Source organism: Xenopus laevis, chromosome 3S (genome assembly GCF_017654675.1).
Source record: "Xenopus laevis strain J_2021 chromosome 3S, Xenopus_laevis_v10.1, whole genome shotgun sequence".
NCBI lineage: Eukaryota > Metazoa > Chordata > Amphibia > Anura > Pipidae > Xenopus > Xenopus laevis.
In genome coordinates, this window is record NC_054376.1 from 68,563,381 (window position 1) to 68,579,133 (window position 15,753).

Here is a 15,753-nt window from a genome sequence, read left to right on the forward strand (position 1 = left end):
GTTCGATCGAACGATTTTTCCTTCAATCGTTCGATCGTACTAAATGCGGATTTTACTTCGACGGTCGAATATCGAGGGTTAACTAACCCTCGATATTCGACCCTAAGTAAATGTGCCCCTAAAAGTCAATATGGTTTAAGGCTAAGGAAGCTGATACCCGGATACAGCGGAGCGATGGAGATTAGTGCAAACTGGAGGAAGGTCACGGACAATTATAATGGCCAGGAGAAAGTGTGGAGGGGTGATTGCTACTTTGCTGTGGGTGAGATTGTTCTGGTTCTTTACTTTAAACTGTTTTTGCGCAGATATAGCAATAGAGGGGTGCCCCTAGCATATCGCTGGTGTTGGTGGATATTATCAGATCTGTTTCATCCCACTAATTGCAGGTCAAAAGCTTTGCTCAAACTATTCCTTCATGGGCCAAACCTTCTGTGGAATTGATAAGTGACCTGAGCACTACAGAACTATAATAACCCGCATAAATTCAGCCTTAAACCATATTGACTTTTGGTATCAAGTTAATAGCTTCCAATTATGAACTTTTAGTAATTATAGAACACTTTAAATTGAGATTGAAGGTGTATGAAATCCCCCTGAATGATTTTTTTTTTACTGATGTTTAATTTATAAACTACAGCTATTTATATTTTTATATTTTTAAAATTGTGAAGGTTAATAAGATAGGCTGGCCAGCCATTTTTTAATAGAATGTATATCAACATGGATTCTTAATACCAATAAATAAATTTCTTAATCAGAATAAGTATCAGTTTTAATAAAAAGTGTAAGCAACATGAAAAGCTGTTGGTGGTTAAAGTATTCTACCAATCAACTTTTAAAATGAAAAAAATAACTTAATTTAGCATTGAATAGAATATGGGAGTAAGATGACACCTTGGCTAGTCTGTCTCATTTGCACAATCTCCATTTGTGGTGTTATCTCACAACAGCACCTCGCCTCTCAAGCGTCTTCATGCAATAAGGCTGCTTGAATAATTTGTTTGGTTGTCTTACAAAAAAATCTAAAATTAACACTGTGAGATCTAAAAGTTAATTGGCTTCTTCTCACTTACAGTGCCCATGAGCACTGAGCATTCCGTTATTTTGTGAAGTCTTGTGGAACACACACCACTTTCAGATTTTGTCCTATTATGATAATTTATGTATAAGCATGATCTGTTAGCTTTACATTAAAGAGGAACAGTGTACAGTAAATATCATGTTTATTAGCTGAATGAGCAAGAATTACAGTAAAAACGTTATATTCCACTTGGGCTCCTCTTCAAGTCAAATCCATGAGACTGAATATAGCTAGTCAGATTGCAGAATCCAGTATACGTCACCTTGAAGCTTGTTCTTTTAATCTACTCCTCTAAGAAAGGTACAACCTCACACTGACTACCTAGTTCCTAACATTTAGTTGTACAAGTAGGGTTATATCACTTGGAAAGCCGTTATTCAGAAAGCTATGAAATACAAAAATGCAATTTCCATAGAATCCTTATTTTAACTTTTCTGTAATAGTAAGGCTAAGGCCACACTAGGCGATAGCGCCGAGATTTGACTCGCGGCGACTTTTCGCCGCGACTTTTAAGCCGCAATCGCTGGGGAAACTTTTGCGCTGGCGTCTATGGGGAATCGCGAAAAATCGCAAGCGTAAAAACACACGTGGCGATCTTTTTTCTATTGTCGCTCGAAATCGCCTAGCGAGGCAATTTCGAGCGACAGTAGAGAAAAGATCGCCGCGTGTGTTTTTACGCTGGCGATTTTTCGCGATTCCCCATAGTCGCCAGCGTAAAAGTTTCCCCAGCGATTGCGGCTTAAAAGTCGCGGCGAAAAGTCGCTGCGAGTCAAATCGCGGCGCTATCGCCTAGTGTGGCCTTAGCCTTAGAGTACTTTTTACTTGATAGTAACTAAGCTGTGTATAAGCATATATGAGGCAAATAGTTTGTAATGCTTAAATGTTTCATAGTAGCTTTGAGAAATGGTGCTCAAAATCACAGGGGAAAAAAAACCCTTATCTGGAAAACCACAGGTATCAAGCATCATAGATAATAGATAAAGATGCAAAAACAAGCATAGCATTCTGTCGCTTAAAAAGCCAAAAAAATGCTTCCATTTAAAAATGCTTGTATTGATTTCTACTAGAAACATGGCAATTTCGATTAAGCTGCTGTATTTGATGCTTGAGATGTAAGGTACAGCAAGCTGTACAAAAGAACTCTATACCTAATTCATGTCTTGACTAAGCATAGCCTCCCTTTGTATGTTGCTCGATATTGAACAAATTGGATCATAAGGATGTGAAAGTTAACATTCATTGATAGTTACAGAGGCTTGTGTCCCAGAAACTATTTTACACCTTGATGGTGCTGAAAATATAACCCATGCTTATATTTGCTCAAATTTTGGTTGCAAGCAGACATGTAATATAGTCATTAATTTTGACAGCAACTCATTATAGGTTGACTGTCTATAATGAACAAAGCATATATGGGACCAAGGATACACTGTAGTCATAAATACTGTATACTAATTTTACTGAACATTTTATAAAGTCAATGGTTTACTCATGTATTAATTCTACAATGCTCCCAAAATGTTCTTTTAAGTTTAAATATGTTGGATGCTGTACAGGAGGTTGCCTTCTATAAAAGAATAGAAATATATATATCATCATTTTGCCATACCATATCTATACCGCCATTGTATGTATTTGATAGACTTTTTTTATATTGTATAAGGCTAGGTATGAACTTTATGTTGTGTAATGTATTGATCTTATGCTACCAAATTCTGTTTTTTAAAATTTAAGGGGCAAATTTATTTTTGTGTAATTCGACTAGGGAATAGTCCAAATTTGATTCAAATTTAAAAAAATCAAAATTCAAATTTCAAAATTTATGTACTGTCCCTTTAAGAATTCAAATTCGACTATTCGCCATCTAAAACCTGCCGGATTGTTGTTTTAGCCTATGGGGGACCTCCTACAATCAATTTGGAGTGGTTTAGTTGACTTTTGAAAAAAAATGTTTTTTTCAAATCGAATTCAATCTAATTTTATTTGAATTTGATTTGAGTTTGCAGCTCAATTCTATTCACCCGTTTTTTTTAAAAAAATTAATAAATTTTTATTGGTCATTTTTTTTAAATTTCTTGTTTATTGGATAAACTCGAAATTCGACTCTTGATAAATCTTCGAAAATTTTTACAACTCACTGGAATGTATTTACTGAAGATAATTTAGAAAATAAATGTAATGTAAGCCCTACTGGCTATAAATCACCTTTAACAGGTTTTAGTCTATAAACGTGCTAGTGGAAGCTAAGCACAGTTTCCACATTATAGCAGGAACTGTCGCTGTAGTGAGATTATAACAAAAAAAGGGATATTCAAATAAAACTTCAAATTCTTTAGCCATTACATAAATGATCACTCATAAGTAAAATGATCACTTATAAGTAAGACTGACAGATCATTTCCTTGTCTTTAAAATAAAATCACGCTGTATATTTTCCTACATGGAATGTGTTGTAATGAAGAGATAATCACATAGAGTACTGCATTATCCCACAAAATAAATCACAATGAGAAATTATTTCCCATAACACTTCATAATGAATGCATTATATATAAGTGATTTACTGCTCCAGCTGCCAATAACCCTTTAGCAGCAATAGTGGTAAAGTAATAATAATTTAATATTTTTCCCAGCTGGCCATACAGTATATTCTATTACAACTCTATCCTGCTTTTACCTTTCAAGATAAGATTATTTGCTCTAACGCATGGATGCATAGACATGACCCCTGTAGAGGAATAAAGAAACTGTTGCTCAAACTGATTACAAGAACTTAGAGTAATTGGATGTGGTTTCAGGGAGCATTAAAAGCCGCATTTGTGCCATGTTGAACAATGCTACAAGTTCTAAGTTGGCAAGTAAACCTGAAATGCATAGAGATGACCCTTCCCGCTGACTAAAGAAATCATTTTGCAAATGTCTTGTATAAGGACATAATTGGAGATTTTTCCTTGCAGTGTATATTCATTGCAGCATTAGATGTAGCAGCACAGATGAGATGAAGTCACTGATGGGATTGGACAAAGTCATTTGACAGCCAATTAGAGCAGTCTGACTGAAATGATGAATAAATCACCAAAGACAGATTCAGAATTCCCACATAGAATTCCAGGCAGGTTGAACCAGTTTTCACCGTTCTGTTTTTAGTAGAAATAGATTGTTAGATTGCTTCTTTTCTCATAAGGATTTTATAAAAATCAAATTACAGTAATATGGGATATTGCTCTCCACTTTTCATCCATTTTCTCTCTCTTAAAGTGAGGCACAATCTGTGTATTTCAGAAAACCTTTATCAACATTTGAAATCATGCTAGCAGTACATAAAAAAGGTTCTAAAAAAGCATTATGTGTGCCTGGGAACAATGGTTTGGGGAGTATTTCTTCCTCCCTGCTGCAGCTCCTTTTCACCTCCTTATCTGCTAATGCTATTCCAGTGATCCCCAACCAGTAGCTCGTGAGTAGTGATGGTCGAAGTTATTCGGCAGGTGTGAATTCATGGCGAATTCCCGCAATTCACCTTTGGCAAATAAATTCGTTGAACCACCGCGAAAATTCGCCAGCGTCAAAAAAAATGGACACCAGCAAATGTGCGCCGGCGTCCAAAAAATGGACGCCGGCGTCAAAAACGAGATGCCGGCACCATTTCACGAATTTTTCGCCGTTTCGCGCCCCAAATTCACCCATCACTACTCGGGAGCAACATGTTGCTTTTCAACCCCTTGGATGTTGCTCTCCGTGGCCTCAAAGCAGGTGCTTATTTTTGAATTCCTGGCTTGTAGGCAAGTTTTGATTGTATAAAAACCAGATGTAGTGCCAAAGAGAGTCTCCTATAGGCTGCCAGTCCATATAGGGGCTGCCAATCACAGCCTTTATTTTGCACCACCAAGTAACATTTTTCATGCATGTGTTGGGTTCAAAGGGTTGGGGATCCATGCACTATGCACTGGCCAACACTGGGCATTCCCCAAACTAACTGATATCCATCGTACATAGTTATTAGTCAGGATCACTGGCAAATATATGCACACAGATTACTGTTAGGAAACTTTGTATTTTATGCTAATATCTATGTGTATATGGCCAACTGTACCCTAAAACAATCAGGACAGAGAGACAAGAAATTATTACATGGGTAGACAGTTGCAAATGTAATACATATACATTTGTTTAGCTTTGTGCACATACAGCATTACATATTTTATCAACATTTGCTTTGAGAGATTTACATAGACTTGGTCTCCCTGAGTTATACAGTTATGTGGTTACAGAGAAATCTGTTACTCCTGCTTCCTGATAATAAAATGTTGTTATTTTTATGACACCTGATGGCCTTAAGATATCGTTATGCTATTTTAAACAAAAAATGTAGCAGGTGCATACAGAGAAACATAAAATATGATGCCATATGAGAACCTACTCATCCATCTGGTCTGCCCATTTCCAGTCTAAAAAAAGGTCGGAAATGCTTCATCTAAATTCTTACTCTGGATTGCTCTGTGCCCAGGAATTTTGTTTCCCCTACTATGTTTACAATCTTCAATACCCACACATCAATACCCACTGCCTGTTCTGCTGTTTTACACTGTTTGTACCTTTTTTTTAATCTTGAATCTAAAAATGTTTCCCATTGGATGCTTATTGCCTTTTCTCAGTTTCCCCCTCCTGTATGTTTATATTACATTAAAGGGAGTGTCAGTGCAGAAACCATTTTCCACTGCAGTCCCCTACATTCCCTGACTCCCCTTCTAAGTCCTGCTTGTGGAAAAATTTAGGAAACCTCTAAAAATTCAAAAAATGGCAAAAACACATTGAAGTCAACAGACATTTTTTGTAGTGACTTTTCTTCACACAAAATACATTGAAGTCAATTGGCATTTTTTCACAGCGACTTTTTCGCTGTCCTTTTTGTGGGGTAACTTTTTTCTGCATTAAGTCAGTAGGTGTTTTGTCACTGCATTTTTTGTGTCTGTGCAGCATTACAAAAATATTTGCTGATAGCAAAATTGTACCTTTTCATTAAAATAGGGGGGTTGTCTTTTTTGCATAGGCCTATGTACATATGGAAGTAACAGCAACATATGAAAGGAAAGTGTTAACAGAGCTTTCTGATGATTTGAAGAATTTCAGTATTTGCTGAAAAGATTTAAAATTAATTTAATATGGTCAGTAGTCCACCTTTAAACTATCTGTTTTTTAACGGGACAAGTCAGAAATGTACTAGATATTCAGTAATACTGTTTCAATGGGTTTTATTACATATTATTCCTAGTTGTTAGCTAATGTTTTATATTGTGGGGGGGCCTAGGTTGTGATAGGGTCTGATGTATAGTTTGCCATCCATGGCTCCTTCCACCAGTGCTGGGCCAAGAGAAATTGTGCCCAAGGTCCAAGCTAACCTGCCAGCCCCACCAGCCAGTCACAACTGTGTCAGCAAATGCATCCATCCCAACCTGCCCCCCATTCTGTGCTCTGGACCACTTTCACTCACACATTTCTCAACTCAGAGCAAGACAGGTAGGTGGGAGGGCAGTTCACAGTATTTTTTTCTATATGTGCCCTCCACAGCTTCCCCCTAGGCAACAACCTACTCTGTCAACCCCTAGTCCCAGCTCTGCCTTCTTTCATTACATTAAAAGCGTATTAGATAAATGTGTTTGAAAGTGTGGTAGAACTTTTATAAATACTCAACCTTCAAATCAAAAGTCCTTTTGCTAGAAGCCATTTTTATTACTAAATTACAGGCAGCCACTACTAGTTTTGAGAGTTAGCTATAGAATGGAATACTTGAAGAAAAACATGGCAGATTTTGTCATGATCCTTCAGGATAGGTGACTCAATAGAGTAATAAATATACATGAGAAAAATGTAAAGAGCCCTTCGATATGCACTGCTCTGCTATTTACTACTCTAAATATTCAGCTATAGAAAGTTGTTGGTGAAACAATCTTTCACATCCCTTTTTTTAACCATCAGTTACGTTTAGATTTTAAAGCTGTGCCAGTCTTTCAAGTATGAATGTTTCATTTAAAATTGGTTCCTTTTGTCATGTAAGTACAATAAACAATAAAGCAGCTATAATGTTCATACACCTCCCATGAGTTTTGTGATATGGCTTAGAGAGAAGAAATACATTAGATGCTACATAGGCTTAGTTATTGGTTAATTTTAGTTTGTATGTAAAATGTTCAAAATAATCCAATGAAATTAAGTAGATAAAAAGAAATCAAATAGCCTTCTTTCAGGTATATATTTAGCCAAGTATCTGCATTGTCATGGAGAAATTATCATTTAACCTACTAAGCTTCTAAGTCTAAATCATACATTCCTCTGGGGTTATTCTGTGCCATTATTTACAAAAGATTATGCATACTCAATGTTAACAGTATTATGCATTCATTTCTGTATTTTATTTTAATAAGGGTCTAACTGTTTTGACCCTGATTCAGAATATTAGTGCCTATAACTGAAAGAGATGCCACTATTTCTGGCACACGTTTATTAGTGGACTGATGGATCATACAAATCCCCTTAACCTCAAAACAAATACATTCAGGTTAAAAGTTGAAATTACACATATATACTTTGCTCTTACTCATAATTGATTTTTCCTCTTTTATCCTTTTGATATAATGGTTTAGTCTAGTTCTTCTATATTTTAGTCACTAATTGGAAATTCTAAATGATATAGCATTGCAAGGTTAAAAATCAATAGGATAAAAGCAGTCAATTAAAAGAAATAAAGATCTAAAGTGATTTGTTAGTGTTCCAGGATGCATAGCTAAATTGATCTGTGTATTTGGTATTCAACTGAAGTATAATTTTGATTTGATTTAATATGCCTGTTATGATGTTTTACTACCAAGCAGTAAACAGCATCACGGAAAAAAAGAGCTCTTATCATAAAAGGTAATGGTACGTAGCAACATGTACTGTATTTCACATAGTTACATAAAGTAAGGTTCCACCCCCCAAACCTCTAGGATTTATCATTACATTATTATGATCTATAACTCTCCCAAATAGCTGCTTCTTTCAACTTACACCTTACCTTTTTATACTACCAGGGGGGCAAGACTGATTGAACAATTTTGCAACTGATCCTACAATGCAGAGTGATAACTTGATGCTTAAAAATTGTACAGTAATAAGAAATTATGTATTGCTTACAAAAGAGGATTTTTCAGTCTCAAAAAGTTGCAGATCATCTATATACTGCCTTGTGAATGCTCCTTATATTAACATGTTGTAAATAGGGAAGAAATGTTTTTTTTTTCAGTTTATGCAGTGTTGATGCTGTCTTTATTTAAACACATGCTTTCCTGTGAATATTTGTAGCTTGTACTGTGTGTGATAAATGCATAACTTTTGGCCTCATCTTCAGGTAAAACATTCCACTTAGTACTTGCAAGACTCTCCAGTATCAGGGAATCTGAGCCTCTGGGACTGCAAGCATGACAGGACATATTATGAGTTCATAGTCCATAAAATATTTAAAGATGGGGGGGAGGAATGAATTCATAATAGAGATGTACAGTGAGAAAGAAAATGAAAAAGTGCATTGAAATAAAAGATATTTTTTTTCCTTCACAAGGAGCTCACCTAACGTTCTTCAAAAGCTTTGAAGGTGGAACTGCTGGCTAGGAAATGTTAAAACGTCTAGTTATGCCTGAAATATACAAAATATTAATGTGGTATACAAATTCACCTCTAACTGGTGAACTTTAAAAGGAAACAATATTTTTTAAGGCCTGAGTAGATAATGTATAGTTAGAGAGGTAATTTCTTAATAAAAGCCAATCTGAAAATATATATATTAAATTTCCAGGAGCATCATGAATTTGGGACTACCTGTAACATAATTTAAAGGGTAATTGTCATAAATAAAAAAGTACCCAAGCATATTAACTCTTTCTCACAGATGGGTTTTATTATGGGGGTGTCATGAGATATATAATGTATTTGGTTTATTAGTGTGCTTCATCAACCTTATATTTTTCTACTGCAAAGACCCCAACCATGTCAGTAGTGTATTGAAATTAATACATTTATTCTGGAATCAGCCAGTTAAAGCAGATGAAATAGTCAGTGGGGGTCATTTATCAACACTGAGCAAATTTGCCCATGGGCAGTAACCCATGGCAACCAATCAAATTGCTTCATTCATTGTTCTACTTGCAGCTGGCTTTAAAAAGCTAATCACTGATTGGTTGCTATAGGTAACTGCCCATGGGCAAATTTGCCCAGTGTTGATAAATGAGCCTGAGTGTATTGGTTACAGTTGGAAAAAAGGTGTTAGTTTGAATATATATACAATGTAAATAAATATGTAAATAACCTTATTCCCTTAACAACTAATTGGTCAATGATGGTCAATGATGGTATGGGCAAGAGTGATGTGTATTGTAAAGTATAGATTTGTGGGGCAGGGCCCCCAAACAATGGCTGAATGGGGCCCATATAGAGGGCTAGTGATTTAGGGGATAAAACACTACCAACTTGTTCTGCTAGAATCTAACAGCTAGATGCTTCTGCAAGTCCAACTTGAAGGTCGCTTTGAGTTAAATATAAGTGTGAATTTTATGTTCAAGATGATTTTGGCCACAGTGTCCCAGTTACGATATTATATGTTCCAATGTGTTAAAGTTTGTGAAATATAATTTAGCTGTGCATTAATATTTGCCAATATGTTGTTTGTTTGGTAGTTCTGTAGTTTGTCTTTTTACTTAGAAAAATAACTAAATATGAAATTTACAAAGGTGCCCAAACTTTAGCATTCAACTGTAAAAACAAAGGTGGGGGAGTTAAAAGATGTTGGACCTCAAAGTGACTGGATTTGAAAAAGGCAAAAACCAAATGCTATGGAGTAAAGTTAGAGCATATGTTACAAATGCAAATACTTTTATATCAATGCATTATTAAGACATATTGAACTTTTATCCCTCTTCAAATATTCTTGTAGTGAAAATCTAACAGAAGAATGTTAACCTCTTTTATCCTTTTTTTATGTTAGATGCATCATCCTATTCAGATGAAACCTGCAGATAGTGAAAAGTCAAATGGTAAGTCTTTGTATTTGTATTGTATTCATTACTTCTACAGTCCTACAGTAGATTGCCTGTTATGGATTTGGATCTGTTGTCCAACATTAATGTAAAAAAGTGGCTTGATAAAGGGTATTTCCACAGAGTTGAGCACTATGACTTAAAGATAAGTATGTGAATAGGATATTAGATTCAATACCTGTATTTTTTTATATTTGGTTATGCCCTGTTCTTAATGTTGTTTACATACCCTCCTGCACATTCAGTCATACAGTTTTTGAATTTGAAGAGTCCAAATTCAAAGTAAACGTGAAAAAAATCTTTTAAATAGGCATTTTATACTCTACACTTTGCTCACCTTTAAATATATCTTTTTACAATAAATCCTAATTTCAACATGCTCAATTGATCACCAAAGGGAAGTCAAATTCACTTAATCTTTATTCTTAATCAGTATATTCATGGCTTACACTAATCTAGCCTTTTTACAGTCAGTCTGCTTTGCCTCTTGTCTGTAGTCTTGAAGGTTGCAGCTTTCATTTAGTGCAATAAAATAGAATATACTGTATGATTATTTCTAAAAGTTTCTATAATTTTCAATTTGGCCTTAACAAGAATTTTATTTCCTCTGGGCTCTTGTGTCAGGCATTTTTTTCTTCTAAAATAAATCTCTCAGCCTCGTTAATTATTAGTAACCAGGGCTTTTAAAGATCTTCAAATGCAAATCATGGATGACATAAAACTCCCTTTTACTCATTTTGGAACTTCATGAATACAGTATATAGACTTATAGCAAATGCACCGGCAATGGTTCATTACAGAAACTTTAATTGAAGAGTTTCAATTATTAGTATTCAATACTAATAAATATAAATAGCAAAAATAGACACTTCTTTTTTTTCTGTAATCATTTAACAGTCAATTTTACTTGATCCTAACCAAGATATAATTAATCCTTACTGGAGGCATAACAATGCTATTGGATTTAATGTTTATTTTTCTAAGGTATAGAAATACAAATTATGGAAAGATCCCTCATCTGAAAAGTCCTAGTTCAAAGCATTCTGGATAACAGGTCCTATACCTGTATATGCAGAATTTAAACTCTTTAAAACAACTTCAAGCTATTCTCATTTCTGGCAGTGGAGATTGTTTGCAGGTGTTTAGCTGTTTGTGTATATTAAGGATTCTGCGTGCAAAATGACCAGAATCTTATGGTCTGTGTAATAATCACACACAGGTGCACATCCACACACAAATATCTGTAGATTTTACTTTTGTGGTCATTGTCAGCACCCTTATGTTTCATGATCCATGACTCTGAAAGCGTAATGGATACAGTTGGAATATATCCCGTATACACTATTCCTCAGCCTGGTGAACATAGGTAAAGCTAATTGTTTAACAATGCAGATGAAATAGCTAAGGACGATTGACCAAGGACTGTAAATAGCAAGTAAATAAGACTAGAATAAAGGTTATTTAAAGCTAATGATCAATACTGGAAACTCTGTGGCATTTTGTTACAGCAATTAGGAGTAAATTGTAAAAGGGACTCATATTATATAAATTCACTTGTGGAATTCACAGTTTTGTTTATTAACATTTTCCTGGCTGTCAGGTACAGTACATGTTCTGGATGGTCAGGAAAATGTTTAACAGACTGGCATATTTTTCAAAGCCATTCTTATATTTCCAAATGTGCCATTTCATCACTGCTTGGAACAGGTGGGCATTATTTTGTTCTATGGGGTGTTACGCTTACTGCCAGGCCTTGTGGTGCAAATTGGTTGTGTAACATTTATGAAATTATCAAAATAGTTCTAAAACCAAATAAGAAGGCAGATCTAATCTTAAGTTCTTATGCTCCTCTTGTTCATATTGGCACACAATAAGAATAACCACATTTACACACTACCAGATGGCAACTCATTATTCTGTAATGCATACGACTATGTATGAAAGGATATTTTACAGGACTGGAACTAGAATTAGGCAGTACAGGAAAATGCCTAGGGCACAACCATTTGGAATAGAGGAGCGTAATGTTGTTGTTGAATCTGATGCAAGTGCTCTATGTCTGACTTATGCACTTGCCTGGCGCAGGTGAATCCAATTTATCAAACTGGGTGCAGTTGTGCCAGATATTTCCCATTCTGCCTTGTGTTATTTCTGGTGTTTAGTGTGGGAATGGTGTCTGCACCCAATTCTCTAGGCGCAAGTGTGCAGGGTTTGCACAGGGCCATGGATCAATAGACATAGTACGACTCTGTTCGGAATGAAGGCAGGTAGGACTGAACGACGCTCATTGCCAGCTATACAGAAGTGCAAAGAGTGCATTTGGATGCATGTACCTTTAACAAAGTGGTTTTAGAACCAATGCACTACGGGGAATAACGCCACTTGCCAACTGTGTTTGCCGACATAATTGAGACCTTGAGAGTGCAGTGATGTTTACAAGATGGTAATGAAAATCAGCTTTATTCAAACAATGCTGCTGTTTTCTTTGTGTTTAAAAGGGAAACGTCCACAGATCATACTTCATTCTGGGAAACTATGTAAAGGCTTTCTCTTTCTCTATATTCTATTCAGATTTGTTTCACATGCTTGCTTAAGATAATATGTGAAAATACAGAATTGGGTATAGGGGAACATATTTGATCAATTCAGACATATTCACATTAATTGTGTATAAATCAGTTTGCATTTTACAATCTGTTGTTTTTTTCAAAACTCATTGTGTTGCCTCCCCTTAATATGCATATTTCCTCCAATCCAGTTGGCTCCCCAGGCACTACAGATTGTCCTTTCATCGGAGCAGTTGTTCTACTCCCACTTAATCTCTGTTCTGCATTTGGCAATACATGGTTCTTTTTTTTTACCCAAATGCTTTCAGGCCTCTAAAAGAGCTGCCTTTCACTAGGTGAGAATTACAGTATATGAACCTTTAAATATGTGCTTTATAGCTATGTAAATTGAAAACTTCATATTAAAGTGACACCACCAACCTACTAAGGCTCGGGGAATACAAATCTCCCTCCTAATGATGTTTTAATAGACTTATTTTTATGTCAGCAGGAGCTGAAATATTTTTAAAGCTCATATGTAAATATCTTCTACTGTATAAAGCACAATCATTTGAGATCAGGTTATTCTGTCTAGTCCTAAAAGATCTCTATTTGATTTGTATATTCCATCTTCTTCCAATTCTTATTAATGATATTTGCACTCAGTTATGCTTGAAATGATAGCCTGCGCAATGATTTCTGGTCAGGGATGCCAGTGGGTGAGGACAGCATTTGATCATAGATACATTAGAACTGGATAGGCACTGTGATCTGATTGTTAGCCATGGGAACAAATCTAAACATCACCATAGATATTAAGATTTTTTGTGCGATCAGACAAATCCATCAGATTATCGTGATGTTAGTGAGCACCAAACAATCGTGCATCTAATCATTTTTCATCCGACATTGGTCAGAAAGATTGCGCGGGTTAAAAAATCAGTCACAGTTCATCCATTGTCCAACTGTTTGCAAAGCCAAGCAGGCAGCTAGCCACAGTTTTCCTGGCTTCAACTTGACTATATTGCTTGAAATGGTCTTTTTAGTTGATGGACAAATCATACATTTAAACGATAATTTCAAGATAAACTTTGTCTTATGATAAAAAGATCTTTACAAATCTTAACATCTATGACCACCTTTAGATTGTCCCTATTTGACCTCTCACCTAGGGGGAAAATAATTGGTTCAATCTATCTGACCAGCCATCTTTTGGCCAGAGTGGACAAAGATTCACTCACTAAACAAGCAGAACTTTCTGTATATGTCCAACTTTAGCAAACTCTTCAGTGCATCAAAGTCTCACTGATAGTGTCCTGCCTGCAAGAGTTAATGTCCAGTGCAAAAATCTGCACATAGTAAATATCAAATAATTGTTGATCATGCAGATGAGTTAATAAAGTTTCTGTATTTGGCAAACACTAATGAATACTATTATAGGATGCAATAGATTTTACCCAGTGATTTTTTACAAGGTTCACATGTTCTCCAGTGGGAAATAAGAAAGAAGTTAATTAGAGCACGTTTCACAGAGAAATGCTTAGTGAAGCAAGGATGTCAAATTCCAGCAACCACAGTCGGTGAGATTTGGGGACTGTACAGCAGAAGTGGCATTTTAATGCAAAATATTGATTTTAATCAAGAAGAATCTATTGAAGAGTGCACATCAAGTCAAATAATGATTAACTTGTATGTAGTGAATATGCCAACTCACTGCACGTCAAGATGTAATAATGATCCAGCAGGACTTTCATTTTATAGTATCTGGCAACTTTGTTATAATAGAATTAGAAGTCAAAAAATGACAAACCTGGGTCATAGCAGCCAATGACCTGGATTTAATTGGCTATTATGTTAAAGGTTCAGTTTCACAAAGCAGCAAGCAGCTGTTACCTTGTGTTTTGGCTGTATAAAATTGGATCAGTTGAATCAGTTATATTGTCATATTGTAGCTGTAATATGTAAAATATATAATGGAGTGGCCATAGGGATAACACAATAGTTTAATATATATTATTTTAAAACTGACTCATATAACCAAAGCTAATTTCTAAAGTGATTTTTAATATTTAGTTTATAACCTAGCTGAATTTATGTCCGAGAGCAGTGAGTTTCTATGCCAACTTCAAAACAGAAAAGACACACTACATCGCACTGCTCAATTTATCTGTACCTAAACATTGCTCCTCATATCAATTTCACTGAGGCAGATACATAGTTTTTTCTTACATATCCAATGACTAGTTGCCATCCTTTCCTCGATCTCTAACTATGCAACCATGTTATCACTTAGTGGCATACAGCAAAATGCAATGTCCTGCTTTAAAGCATATGTTAGATTAACTTTCCTAACTTTGTCCAGATTATTGCCCCTAGTCCTGGGCAAGTCTTGAGGCTTACTGTAATGCCATTTCATTTGTACATAGTGCTTCAGGAACACAACTGTCTATCATATGGGTAAACCAAAGATTGCCCTATTTTTTAACAGACAAAGGAGTGCCATGGATTTCATACTGTAGTTTTGGCAATGAAAATACAGGTGTAAAAGTAAAATTTAAACCTATATGAACCCCTAATTCTCATGCTCTTGATCACTTCCAAAAGACCAAGCAATACCATGGCCCACAGTCCATCAAGGGCAAGAAGAAGGTTGCTGGAGAGACTTTCTAGTAGACTTATAATTAACTCTAATCGAGATATGACTGTAAGCCATTTATATCTTTCTGTGCGCTAACTTAATGGCCACACTGTGGTGCATACAGAGTAGATTCCAGGCCTCTGCTAACTAGAACATGTTCAGGGTTTGGATAAAAAAGTGTCACCTAAGGGATAGAAACCAGAAAGTGGTGAGCATGCAATTCACTGTGACTGCAGTAGCAGTGATTAATATACCTAATATAAAAGGCAGAAAACCCCACTTTGCACAAGCAGTAAAATATACTATACTATTAACTTATTAACTCATGTTAATAACAGTAGCACAGCATTAAACTAATGAATTATATATCATATATAAAATAAGAACAATACAATGTTACAGAAAACTAAATGCACAACCCCCTAG

At 35.5% G+C, this 15,753-nt stretch overlaps 1 protein-coding gene across 23 annotated transcripts in view; it reads left to right on the plus strand.

Moving 5' to 3' along the window:
- celf2.S (CUGBP, Elav-like family member 2 S homeolog) overlaps positions 1-15,753 on the plus strand; it is a 282,887-nt gene that overhangs the window by 193,288 nt on the left and 73,846 nt on the right. For all 23 annotated transcript variants that reach the window (XM_041587475.1, XM_041587455.1, XM_041587456.1 and 20 more), the window contains 1 exon segment: positions 10,092-10,140. In XM_041587475.1, coding sequence (XP_041443409.1) covers positions 10,092-10,140 — 49 coding nt within the window.